This window comes from Python bivittatus, unplaced genomic scaffold (assembly GCF_059951505.1).
Source record: "Python bivittatus isolate LINGU-HERP-01145 unplaced genomic scaffold, Pbiv_v1 ctg000850_np1212, whole genome shotgun sequence".
Taxonomy (NCBI): domain Eukaryota; kingdom Metazoa; phylum Chordata; class Lepidosauria; order Squamata; family Pythonidae; genus Python; species Python bivittatus.
The window spans coordinates 35,485,242-35,499,520 of NW_028277112.1; the positions used below are offsets into that span (position 1 = coordinate 35,485,242).

At 37.7% G+C, this 14,279-nt stretch overlaps 1 protein-coding gene across 1 annotated transcript; it reads right to left on the minus strand.

Annotated features, from left to right (window-relative positions):
* Positions 1-667: 667 nt before the first annotated feature.
* On the minus strand, positions 668-10,090 carry IDNK (IDNK gluconokinase). The gene is made up of 5 exons (XM_007425413.4): positions 9,948-10,090; positions 6,964-6,994; positions 6,019-6,105; positions 2,107-2,150; positions 668-1,380 (listed from the first exon to the last, which is right to left on the minus strand). The coding sequence occupies exons 1-5, from the start codon at positions 9,986-9,988 to the stop codon at positions 1,029-1,031; spliced, it is 555 nt and encodes a 184-aa protein (XP_007425475.1). The 5' UTR covers positions 9,989-10,090; the 3' UTR covers positions 668-1,028.
* Positions 10,091-14,279: the final 4,189 nt, after the last annotated feature.

Sequence of the window (14,279 nt, forward strand, 5' to 3'; positions counted from 1 at the left end):
TTAAAATGCAGCAGCAGACAATTATGAGTGCTCCTCAGTCTATGTATCCTATGCCTCTGCTTACGGAATGGCATTGGTTGCCAGGATGCTTCTGGGTTCAATTGACTATGCTGCTTCATGCTACAAGACCCTCAGTTAATGAGTGCCAACTGGCATGACCAAGGAAGAGGGCCTTTTTGGTTGTGGTGTCTGCTGTTTGGAACATCATCCCCTTGGAGATCAGATTAGCCCCAACCCAGTTGGCCTTTGGTAAGGCTTTGAAGAGATGGCTAAGAGTCTGGGCTTGGGGCTCAGAATGCGTGGCAGAGTCTGTGAGGTGGTTATGTTGAGGGGATTTTATCTCAGATGCCAATTATGTATTTATTGTGGTGTTTATGATGTTGGATTTTAACCACTGTTAGCCTGCCAGAGTCATCATGATGAGATGGGTGGCTATATAATTTGAAGTAAAATAAGGTGACAAAATGTGACTTTTAATGTTATGATTTTGCCTTTGAATATAAATTAAAATGCAGACCCCAGTAGCAAAGAATATGCCTATTCTGGATGGATAGAGCAGGATTTTGCATCAACAACCCTAGAATAAACAGTACTGCTCCTTTCAATATTCCAATTCTTCTCCTTTTTTGGCAGCATTCAACCACGATAAAGTTATAATAGTAGTTGTTTCCAGCTGACTCAAGGATACCACTATGCCTTTTTCTGATACGTTGCTTTGCCAAAATACAGCAGTAGTCTTCTCTCACTCAGCAAGCATGAATGAAGTATGATTGCTCAGCAAGCATCTGTTTTACCTCAAACTTCAACTGCAGTTTTTATAATAAATGTCAATATTATGTTCTGAAAATTGCTTAAATTAGATATAGGATAAAGAATAAACCAAAAACTAAGGCTTAATTTTCTGTTCATGCCACAAGTATAGTAAATAAAGCATAAGTTTGTTCTTAATAAGGAGGATAAATTATGTTAGAGATGGCAAAATTTATTTGAAGTTATCAGGCCTCAGAACACCACCACCTGGAGAAACATCAATACAAACTTCTAATATGTCTTTCAATGTCAGATACTATTTCTAAAATAGGCTTTTCCAAACCAACAGTGATAAAGTTTTCTGGTGCGAGTGGAGGTTCAAGAGTATCAAACTGAGATTGTAGTAGAGTAGGTGGCATAAAATGTCCCTTTCTTTTTCCTAGACGACTAGCAATTAGGTCCATTGATCCTGCCAAGTGGACGAAAAGGATCTTTTGTGGAGCGGACTTCTTTTCTTCTTGCTGATTGTTCAAACTCTGACAATTAGTCTCTCCATTCTCCAAAATGCATCGATACATTTTCTTCAGAGCTGAGCAAGCTAAAATGGCATTTTGTCCAGACATATGTTCTCTGTAAAGATTAGAATTTGACAATATCTATATTACATTATATTATAATTATATTACATTATATGTTAGAAAAAAGTCATTTAACTTTTTTAGAACTGGGATTATGCATTCAGACAATTATCAAAATATTGTCTGAGGTATCTCTGAAATTCTCCCACACAAAATGTGTGTAGAAAACTGCCAGAACAAAGGCATTTTGACTGATGTCCTTGTTCCCAATTCACTAGTTTATTTAATTATTTAGTCTGCATCTGCAATGAGCCACATAATTCCCCCACTTACTTAATCAACTGGTACATTCCAGGAACACTGTGTTGTAGTTCATCCCTTATTATCAGTGTTCAACAAATTCTAATCTAACACTGAAATCTCCCATTGCTAACAGGACACTTTTATTATTAACAGGTTACCTCTATTAAAAATCAATGTATGGCAAACCTTGATACTATAGAAGTGTGCAAATATTTTGCTACTGACAGTCATGGAGAAACAGTGCTACTCAAGGGATTTAGGAAATCTCTTTCCCTATGGGATATCTTACTTTATTCCAAGGCATGTCCCAGAAATTGTTTATACTTCATGCTTAGCATTTTATGCTTAGATTTAGGGCTGGGATTTTTGAAGTTGTTCACCAAACTCAAGACTCCAAGGAGAGATGAATTGCATCCTCAACAACAGAATCCATTTGAAACCAATTTCACATTACAATGGGAACATATTCTCTTACCTCATTAATATAGCATGTAGGTGGCAAAGCCATGGTATCCTATCCTAAAAAAACAAGACAGGCCAGTTTAGGCAAATGATGCAATTTCACCTGAAATAAGCTGTAGCATTTGCAAAAGCTTGCAGTTCTAATATTTTCTGTTACAAATTTTAAGTATGTCAGAGCATCATACTAATGAAAATTACGTATCAGCTTCAACATATGGCTCTTTCTTATGGCAGAAGTACTTTCTGCCTGCTATCTCATGTGACTCACATGAGTGAGGCAAATACAGTCAAAATGATTAATAAATTCATTGGTATAATCCAATTAAGCTTTATCTCATTGATTTCATAATTGCATATTAAAGCATCACATTTTCACTTACATGGTATTAGACAATTTTTATAAATGACAACTTTGAAGTCTACCAGTGTTGGAAGGTGGAAGTAGTTCATAGCTCTTGATCTTTTGGGGGAGGGGGAGCATCAATTCAGCTATATAAACGTTATACAGTACTGAGCACATTTTGTATGATAAAAGTGGGACAGCTGTTTCACTGATTTCATTCATCCCTAAGAATTAGTCACTAGTATAACAACTAGTTGACAAATTGCAGTGATGCAGTTGGAGCCTGCCTTTCTCTTTCTCTTGCAAATGTAGACATTGATAATTTGTTCAGTCCTGACTCTTCATAACTAGTCAACATCATTGGTAAGGTCAGTCTGTCAATAACTGCTTTTTTGAGTTTTTATAGGCTCACACTTATGTCACCATAATAGTATCTAGCCACCTTGTCTCCTACTGGCCTCCTTTTCAATTGCCTTCAGTTTTTCCAAGAATCAAGTTCTTTTCTGAGGACGCTTGGCTTTGCATGACGTGTTCAATATATTTAAGCTTTAGTTTCATCATTTAGTGCTCCCAGTGAATTAATCTGCTTTTACTTCATCTAGTATTATTTCTTATTCTTGTGATCCAAGCACTCTTAATTTTCTCCAGCATTGTAATTAGAAGAGTATCAGTCTTTCTTCTTTAGCCTTTTTGAAGGTACAGCTTTCTTAGCAGCATGTTAAAACTTTGAAAATCATATCTTTGACAATACATAGCTTTGTTGTTAACATCATGGCTCTGCACTTTAATGTTTTGCTAGATCTGTCACAGTTTTTCTTCCAAGCAGAAGTCCCTTTATTTCATGGCTATGGTCATATCCCTGTGAATCTTCAAGCCTAGGAAAATAAAGTCTGTTTTTACTTCAGCTTTTTTGTCTATTTCCATGGGATTGGTATTGCCTATTGACAAACATAAGGGTGTCTTTAAAAAAAACTGAGCAGCAAACTGGCTTTTGCACTCTCTTCTTTCATCTTCAGCAAGCTTTTTAAAGTATTCATCAGTCCCAGCCATCAAAGTGCTATCATCAACATTCTGTAACAGTTTGTTTTTCCCAACAATTTCAATTCCAATTTCTATTTCTTAGTCCAGCATTATGATAGACTATATATATTAAATAAAATAAGAGTATAAACCATGGTGCACTTCTGTCCCAATTTTGAACTATTTATATAATTGCTCCATACACCATCTAACTCTTCCTTCTTGGTCATCATACAATTTCTTCAATAAGCAGATGATGTGGTCTAGTACACCCATGTTTTCAACAGCTATCTACAATTTGTTCTGGTCTACCCAGTGAAAAGCCTTAAAATAATAAAGTAAAAACAGATGTATTTTTGGAACTCAAGTGTCTTTTTTATTATCCACTGGATGTTAGCAATACGACCTCAGGTGCCCCTGCCTTTTCTAAAACCAATGTCTGTATCTTGCAGTTCTCATTCCATGCATTGCTGAAATTCAGATTACAAAGTCTTGACTGCTGGCTTATTAGCATGTGAGATAGGTGCAAATGTTTAGTAGTTTGGACATTCTCCAGCACTGCCTCTTTTGATATTGAAACATAAACAAATTGTTTCCACTCCCATGGCCAATGCTGTATCTTCCATATTTTCTTATAACTCCAAGCAATACATTAACTGCATATTAAGAGTTTAAATAGTTCTGCTGGTATTTTGTCAGTTCTTGCAACCATTAACAATGCATTAACAATATTTTCTGAGTCCATTTAAGTTCATACTCCTGAATGTTTTGTTGAGTAATTAAATCTTTGTACTTATTATCAATACTGGGATTTTTATACAGTTTATTATCTTCACACCATCTTTATATCTTCTTTTGCTAATAAATCTTTGCTTTTTTCATGCATATCTTGGCATAATTTTTTTCCTGATTTCAGTCATTTTCTCGGGTGTCTTTTTTCCTCAATTTCTTTGCATTGCTCATTTGGAGCTTACTGCCCTTCTCTGGAACACACATTTAGTTGAACAAATTTGCTTCTCTGTTTCCCTTTGCTTCCCACTGTTTTTCAGCTAACATGTTAGCAGACAGTCATTTCTCGTTTTCCCTTCTGCATTTTGGGGTATTTTTGTTTTTAATGATGTCAAAGATTTCTTCAAGCATTCTATCAAATGAAATCCATTAAGTCTATACTTTATCTTTAACACATAATCATATGGAGTATTGCTAAGGTTGTACCTAGCTGGTTTGATTTTATTTATTTTCTGTAGATAAGTTGTAATTTTGCAAGAATTCAGTCAGCACCAGTCTTACTTTCCTGACTGAGTTGTGCTCCTCCATCTTTGGTATGGCGTCAATTTGATTTTACTGTTGTCTGCTTGGTGATGCTCTATGTAAAAACAACATTTCTGGTTGCTGGAAGAGGGCATTTGCTATACAAATGTAAATTCTTGGCAAAACATTAATTTATCCCCTGGTTCATTCCATATGCTGAGGCCAAAATTTTATCTTTATTCCAGATGTTATATATAAGACAGAATAAAACTGTCTTAAATGGAAATTTGACACTGTTCTCCAGCAAAGAGCAAATCACAGACCATTTTTAGCAGAGTTGTCCCTTTGGCTTAAAAAGAACTGAACCAAAATAAGGACGACGTATGAACCCAGCCTTAGAAAACCAAAGCATTGCCTTAATAATTGTACATAAGTGTAAAATGTGTCTTGGTCTTTACTGTTCCATTATGGCTAGATTTAATACAAAAAAGTTATTGCATCATCATAGCACTATTGAAAAATAACTTTAAAAGCCATTTACTTCTTTATCCTGCAGAAAAGTTCATTCATATCCAACCCAAATCAGACTGCAGTATTATATGCACTTTTATGGAGCAAACTCCAATGAATAAAGTGAGGCTTAGTTTTGACCAAAACATGAATAATCCTATTGATTTTAGTTAAAGAGCTAAAGCATGTTAAATTCCCTCCACCTTGTTGCCTACCTATTTAAATATAACTAGGCATTCAGCAAGCTAATTTAACTGACATAAAATGCTGAGTGTAATCCACTGAAGCCACAATAATTTGCAGCTCAAATGGATAAAAATTAGAGGATGTGGGAAGCAGATACAGAATTCGTGTTCTCCCTAACGTCACTGTGTAAGTGCACAGACCTGGGGGAAGTCAGGGCTCTATAGCACTCTACTAGGACTGTCTGAACATAAGGTCTGCATCTGTTTTGCCATTAGGCTGCTTTTAAAGTTAAAAGGCAATCTGGTGTATTGGGGAACAAAGGAATGACTACACAGTTATCAGTCTGTGAGAATCTGGATGAAGAGACTCCTCCCAAGGCCAGCTGAATTACAGCCAGATCATCTATGACTATTCCATATAATGCTGTGCAAGAAGAAAAGGACTGTTTCTCCATGGAGACAGAGACATCAAATGACATAGCTTTGAAGGACGGCATTTAATTCACTGAGCTGATATCTTCCAGAGATCATTCAGGTTTTGCGCCAATAAAGTTTCTCCAACTCCATCATTAATAACTTTATGAGATGAAAGTGGCCTCAAGACTATGTACAATACCTGGTCATTTAGAGGTATTCCTTCTGCCATTTTCCTTCTGTTCTGCTCTGGATGACAGTCATCAGCATCATAGAATTTCCAGCCTAGCTAAATAATGATGGATTTTATTTAGTTTTAATAAAAATAGAATATACTTTCATAGCAAAGACAATTGTTATAGCAATCAAATATCATATATGATTCACACTGATAATACAACAGATTTCCATATAAATGAAAGGACTGCAAATTCAGGAAATAAATAGTATCTAATAGATTGTATCCTCACTTGAAATATGTATATAAACTGCATTTTATGCCAATATTCTTTCTTGACTCAGGGACTTCAGGTGAGATTGCCTTCTTCAACCTTGTGCCCTCCAGTTGATTGGGACTAATTCCTATAATTTCCCAATCAACATGACTGTCTGCTGACTGGGAATTATAAGAATTAAGACCAATTTCCCACATGGGCGTCTGTGGGAGGGGAGCAAAAGATATTACGTGTGATGATATAACCACACAAATGATATAGTTGTGTCAGACATCCTGATGCACATATGTAAGTACAGTATTTACATGATTATACAATTACACGTATATTGTCATTTTGTTACCAAGATGATTTGCTATGGCTGCTGGGACCTAAAAGACATGGAAAATCAACCTAGGCTGCAGTTCTGTTGTCTGCAACTCCAAAAGAAACATAATTCATGGGATGTGTCATCTTTTTTGCCTATGCATGTCAAGGCAAACCTACATCAGGATGGGTACAAAATCAAGGCTACTTTTGAATGTATAAGCAGTGTGGTGAATGATAAAGAACTGTACTCCAACACTCTAAGAACTTCACATTTAGATCTTATGATTTCACTAAGCTATTACAGCTATTTTATACCTTTAAAAAGTACTTGTAAGAAATAATGAATAGACAATTAACAGTTATGCAAATAATGTATGAACTACCTTATCTGCCAGAAGCGAGCCCACTGTGGATCTGTAAAACAAAACAAGTAAGTATAAAAATTACATCCAAAGAAGATAACATTAAGTCTGGATTCACACATCATGCTAAGCTTGTTTGGTTTGATTTAGCATCTTGCATGAATCCAGTCTTTTAAAACACATCATATCTTAATCAGGGGTTTGTGGCCACTAGAACATCCCCAAGGTGGACAGGGATGAAGTTTTGGAATCATTTATTCATGGTGGGAAGAGCTAGAAAGTTTTAACAGGAAAAATCAGTGCCTTAAACCCCTAAAATTGGACTAATATTTCCATCCGGTGAGATTTAGGAAACAGAAAAAATGCACCCATTTTGTTTCTTAACTGACCCATATGAATAAAAAAAGGGGGGGGCTAAAATGTTGGCCTCGGCCATTCCAGTAGTTGCCATTCATGATTTCCAAGTGGCTATCCCTCAAAGATGTCATAAAAAAGTTCAGCCCTAAGACAGAAAAAGATTGTCCACCTCAATTCACTGGGATGGGTAAACTCACTTCCCAAAGCCATGGAATAAGCTTCACCAAACTGCTATCTAAACATTATTCCTAAGTGTTTTTTTAATAGGAAAAAAAATGTTCATCCTTTCTTTAAATACATAGGTACTTCCTTTTTCTGGAAGAAAAGGTAGAATGTCAATTCCTAGCCGGAACAGTGACAGAGTTCTCACCCGCATGAAGGCAGAAACTAATGAGATCTTGTATTTTTAGTTAAACTGAACAGAATGATAGGCCTGAATCTACACAGTAAACTTGGGTATTCATTGTCCCATGTCTGACTCATTTTGGTTCTTTAATAAACACTTCAAATACAGACTTGCCCTCAGTTCAATGCATGTTCTCCTGAAAATATGTTCCCAAGAATATGTGACCAAAACGCAAACCATGTCTCCCAGAATAAAAGCATCATTAATTTGTAAAGCTTAGATTAACTACTGGGTTTGTGACAATATGCTTATTGTTAAGTTACATCAAGATAGATTTGTTATGGCTGATTTGTTGTGAGGAACTGTGTCCAAAATTAGAGCTGGAATTCCAACATTCCCTATAGCAAAGAGACACTGCAAATTCCAACTATTTGCTGCCACCTAATGGACTTCCAGAACAAGCCACCCTTTCCTAGAGGACAGAAATTGCTCAAGAACACAGTAGTGTGAAGTGAATGATAGTACTTGACATTTATAAAGGTTGTTTTAAAGCACTTAATATAAATTAGCCCTGCAAGAAAGATCAGTAATATATTTTCATTCTGCAATGGAAGCAAAGGCTACAAATACCTTGCTTAATTAAGATAATCTGGGAAAGTTTGTGGCAGAGATTAAATCTGAATTAGAGAGACTTGTTCCTGAACAGCCCAGTCATAATGAAGTCCTAGTTCCTAATATAGTATAACAATAATGGCAATAAAAGCTTCCTCAGATTATATGGATAGGAAGGTGAGATGGGAATTGTTCACTGTTTCAAGTATTTCCAAGAACAAAGAACAGATATACAGCTCTACTGAATCATGTTTTGCTGATTCCCTCTTCCCTGCAACACTTTATGTTTCCTGAAAAACAAGGTTTGGAAGATCCTCTGGAACAATAGAGGAGATAGAAATGAGAATTGTGGAAGAGAGTAAGATTTCCCTGCCCCTGGCAACAGAACACATACTTTATAGCTTAGTATGAAGTTTGAACCAGTTCTCAGTCTTATTTATCTTACAGGTCTGTTGTGGAGATAATGCCACAGAAGATACCATGTATGATGATGGGGTATAAATACAACAATTTAAAAAGCAATTATGGACGTAATTGTTAAAAGTTGATAATCAGCAACACATACCTCCACAGCTGACATTTTAATCCAAATCATACTTAAGAATTATTTCTGACTGGATTTGGCAAACATTTCGTATATGAAAAACTGGTGTAGAGATTATCTTTATTGTGAACTGTATATAGTTAAATTTGTAATCACTTTCTAGATACTGGCTGCTGACCAATAACCAGATGGAAAAGGCCATGATTACATCTTTGGAACACCTGACCCAGTCACCTTGAAAAGAGCCTGCTAGGTACCTAGATTTCACACTTTCAGAGATATGATGGAAGGTGATTGATTGATTGATTGATTGATTGATATATATATATATATATGATAAGAACATAAAGTGTAATAGCTAGAGATGACTACAACAATCTTTAACTTTGTTGAAGGAGCAAATCTCAATTCCTTGCAAGTTTATATTGTTTCCTACAGTGCTCTGCTCTATTCTTTGACAACTATTTGGCCATCTCTATTCTGAAGAATCCCAAAGCAACAATCAGTCATACTTAGACAGTAATCATATATAATATAATTACTTCAGTTAAACAGAACTTTAACACAGAATTTGAGCAAGAACATTCAGCCACTCTTTAAATGTAATATTTGGTAGTGTGGGTGGTGAACACACCCATAGTAGTTTCTTCATGCAACACAAAATTACATTATAACATCAGCAGATTCCCCAACAATACTATGAGGAAAGAGAATGCTAGAGTGGGTGCGTGTGTCCTCATTTTTACCAAGATGCACCATCACCATCTTCCGCCCTCCCACCTTGGTGTCCGAGTATATTGGAGATTTCGATTCGCCGCCCACAAAAGCCTCCTGCGCTGCCTTTTTAACGCAGGCCAGGACCAGCCGGGGCCGCTCCAGCTCCTCTCCAAGCCTGTGCCCGTCCCCAGGGGGGCTTCCAAACGCCAGAGGAGCCTCCCACGCGCCCTGCCGGCTCTCCTCACAACAGGCGGGGAAAGGCTCCCCGCAGTTGCAACGAGGACCGCAGCTGCAGAAAGCAAACTTCCCTCCCTTGCCGGTGACAAGGCAGCGCGGCTTTTTTGGTACTTCCGGCCGCGCATTGCTCTTCCGCGCCTGCGGGTGGCCCCCAGTCCCCCGTCTCTCCAGCCCCGCGGGAGCCGCGCTTACTTCCCGGAGCCGCTCACGCCCATGACCACCACTAAGACCATCGCGGGGTGCTCGGGTGGCAACCAGACGCTCGTGCCTCTCCGGCTGGCCTTCCTCGACGCTGTCCCTTCGCCCTGCCCCTTCCTTCTCCGCCTCTCACTGCTTCCAGACGGCTCCGCGGGACCGACGGGCATTGCCCGATGAGTTCGTCGGAAGCGCGAACTGGTCTTCAAACGAGGACCTGATGTCGAACTGGGATTCCCCCCCCCCATTTTTTTTTATCTAACGTCGACCTCAAACTGCATTTTCGTATATTTTTATATAGCCACCTTGGGAAAAAGCCGTACTAAGCTACGCGAAATTTAGTTTTTTGCATTCGTGTGCAAGCTGGAAGAGTACAGTCCTGTTCATTCTGAATCCTTGTGTCCATCGAACAAAAAGTTAACTAGATTGAATCCGGCAGCACAGGACGTAAACGCCTTGCCCTCGTTTTCTGCATTAAATGTGAGACAGTGAATTGACCATAAAGTAGAAATGTGATATTAATAAAATGTATAACTAAAGGCCTACCACTACTGTACTGTTATTTCAATAGTAATGTCTGCTTGGATGCAAATAACAATTCAGAGTAACACCTGATAGTGTCACAGGAAATGGCATAAATTGGTGGCTACCCAGGTAATGTTGAAGCAGAGCAATATTAAAAAATATGCTGACTTTTCAGTGTAATATTTCACAGTACTCTTAAAATAAGTAATAATTTCCAGATTTGTTCCAAATTATTTAACTTGGAAATAGTAGAATATATTGTCTGTGTTCACACAATATGCTAATTTAGGATTAATTGAACAAGACACTTGTATTTACTCTCATGCTAGTTGTGTACTAGGGTATTAGTGTTGCATTGTACAAGTTTTGTACAAGAGACAACTAATCACACTGGCTGGATTCTCCAGATGCACTAAGCCACAAGCCAATCAACCACATTTTGGGATGGTTCTCTTTAAGTTATCTCTTATAATCATTAAGTTCAGACTTAACATAGAATTAACATCAGTGCACATTTCAGAACAAGTGAATTGAATTTTTTCTTAATAATCTGATGGAATTGTAATGTTGATGATAAAATAACTCTTTTTTCAAATGTGCTTATAATTGTGCATGGATTTTTAAAAAAAAACTTGGAACTAAATCATTTGTTTCTTTCAATTTTTAAGGCCACCCAATCACAAAGCAACTGAAAGCAGTGTACAAAGAGGGTTAAAACTACCATATTTTTCCATCTATAAGACGATACTTTTTTCTAAAATCCTTACGCTAAAAATTGAAGGGCGTCTTATGCAAGGAAGTAAGCTGAGGAGAGAACTGCACGGTTGCGAAACTGCCCATACTTTGTCTCTGCAAACAGGCTTTCTCCAATCACGAGCCTTATGTAACTGATGTCAGCTGATGCCAACAAACCAATTGGAACACATCCCGTTGGAGATGGAGAGAGTGTAGGCAGTGCGCAGATAAAACAGGGACCGGTAATGTCAGAGCATTCTGAGCCCATAAAGATGTCGGAAAATAAAAAAATAAATAAGCAAATGTCTTACTCTGCAAAATTCAAACTGAATGTAATCAGTTATGCAAAAGAACATGGAAATAGAGCTGCAGAGAGACAGTTTGGACCTCCTCCCACTGAGTGCATCATGTAAATGTTACCTAATTACTAAATAAAAATGAGTTCTGCTTTATCTTTAAAATATTGATTCTTAATTTTGGGTTAGAAAAGTGGAGGTCGTCTTATACATGAGGGTGTCTTATTAACAGAAAAATACGGTACATCATAGAAACAGTGAAGACCCCCCAAAATAAAACCACACTCAGGAAAATCAGAAACTTCAAACACATTATACTTTAACTGGTTCACAAATCACTCTCTCAGTCCCTGCCAGAAGGTTTTTATGCGTTCTGGAATGATAGCAGGGGTGGGGCCATACAGCCTCAAGGGGAATGTGATCTTGGGAGCAATGTTGAAGTCCAAGTTAACTTTAGATAATTTTAATACTGTATAGAAATGGTGCATCCCAACATTTTTCCATTCAAAAGACAACTGTGTTAATTTTCTGTGTTGTGTTAACTGACTTACTGTCACATTAACTGGATATACTGTGTAGGATGTATGTGTGTGCCTTTGAGTCAGTGATGACTCATGGTGACTGCCTGGACCAGCCCCTGCGGTTTTCTTGGCAAGATTTTGGAAGTGCTTTGCCATTGTCTTCTTCCTGGGGCTGAGAGTAAGTAACTGGCCCAAGGTCACCCAGTTAGCTTTGTGCCTAAGGTGGGACTCACAGTCTCCCAGTTTCTAGTCTGGTGCCTTAACCACTGCATCAAACTGGCTCTTTGTACAGGGGGTACAGCCCCTGAATTCTCCAACCTTTTAAAAGCTCATTTTATCCAAGGCATAATATTGAATGATCTGCAGAATGTTCAAAGCTTGGCTACCCTATACTTCTAGTGACTTTAATAACTCTTCCCCCATTTCACTCTCCTTTGTTAATACGGGTTCCCTATTAGAGAAGATAATTAAATTATTCTCTAGTGGGGTACATCTCTTATTAATTCTAACCTTGGTGTTATTCACACCGTAGCATTGGCAAGATGATCTATTCTAAGCTGTTTTATTGCTTACTTAGTGGTATATCCTGGACTGGACCATTGTTGCTTCTTTTTCTTTGATGTCATAGCCAGGTCCTGGAGCTCACAAGTAAGTATTCAAGGTTCTCCATATAATTAAAATATGGAAGCAAAACCTACTCCAGAGATATAAAAAAGCCTCTTGGTTTAAAAAAATTGAAGGGAATTAAAAGCTAAAAATAAATTAAAAGAGTAGAGGGCTTAGAGCATGCGGAGAAAGGAGGGTTCCCTGGCTGTCATTTCACTCCTCCTTCCCATCGGTGCAATTCTGAGCAGATAAATGGAACCATAGAATAGAATTATTCTAAAATGGCTCAGCTTATTCTGAGTTGGATTCTGTTGGATATATCCAACTGAGGTGGCTGAGGCAAAGTCTTGTTGTATTATCTGGGAAGAATTTAAGCATATAAGTCTCAAGTGGACGAGGTTCTTGCAGCTGTTAGTCTAGCTACCTGTATGTTAGTTCTATCAGTGGAGGCGAATGTTAGTTCTATGCCCAATCTGGCTGATCAAGGCTTTCCAGGAGGTGATGCGGTTGGGTCTATGCAGTGGTGAATTCAAGAAAGTTACAACCATTTGTGATTTTCTCAAGTGAGAGTATGAGTGAGGGGGTAGTCCCACATGTCTTAAAGGAGGCAGCAGTATGCCCCCTTTTGCTGCATCCATGAGCGATTCCACGAGCACCAACTAGCAGTCAGAAGACATGATGAAAACTCCTTAATCTCACAACACATGGACAGACTCAACCATAGTTTGAACTGGGAAACTGTCAACATTTTAGACCAAGCTAAATCCAAAAATGCGAGGGAATTCTTGGAAGCTTGGTATTCAGACAAGGCAGTCATTAACATACACATAGAGATAAACAGCATCTACATATTATTCAAAAGAGACAAAAGACCAGAAGATCGCCTCACCAGCAATCATCATCCAGATAAGCAAAGGTTACCACCAGGCACACAATCAAGCAGTGAACATATGCTAATCAAGGAACTACCAGAGGAGCAAAACAAAACCCCCACCAGCACTGGCAAGGCATGCCACAGTATATAAATAGAGAGAAAACCCCAACCCATTTTAGCACTGAAGATGTTATCTAGCCGGGTAATGAAACATTTGCAAGAAAAGAACCAAGCTCAGAGAACCCCAAGGACTCCACAGTTCAACCCTGAGCTACACATATTGGCCTCTATTGAAGTCAAATCAAATCAAATTAATAAATAAATATCATAGAGTCAGAAGGGTGAATTTAGGCCAAATCCCTGCTTGCTACAGGGAAATCACCAAATATTTTCCTCAAAGCAAAATATTGAGAATTTGACTAAAATTATAGCCATATGTTGAAGATGATAAAAAATATTAAACTAATCTTGATTTAGACAGGGTATACCACTGACTTGGTTAGGCTGTTAAATTCTGTCCTTAACTTGTATCCCCTCTTTTAAGTAAAAATGTACGTAAATGACATACTATCTATCCCAATGAGAGATTCACCACTTTATCTTGGCAAGAGAAAACTGAGATAGAACTGAGTATTATCTACAAAACTTCATAGTGATTAAATTAGAGATAGTAACTCTAATTTAAAAAGTATATTTCATAGGTACAAAATATACACAAGATAAATATCTAAATATAACATGAAGAGTAGATCTCAGTACCAACCTGTTATTT

Excerpts from the sequence above, each read along its gene's own strand:
- IDNK (XM_007425413.4), bottom strand. The coding sequence starts at position 9,988 with ATGGTCTTAGTGGTGGTCATGGGCGTGAGCGGCTCCGGGAA. Across the intron at positions 6,995-9,947 it reads GGCGTGAGCGGCTCCGGGAA|ATCCACAGTGGGCTCGCTTC; the intron begins GTAAGCGCGGCT and ends TTTGTTTTACAG. Across the intron at positions 1,381-2,106 it reads CTACATGCTATATTAATGAG|AGAACATATGTCTGGACAAA; the intron begins GTAAGAGAATAT and ends TAATCTTTACAG.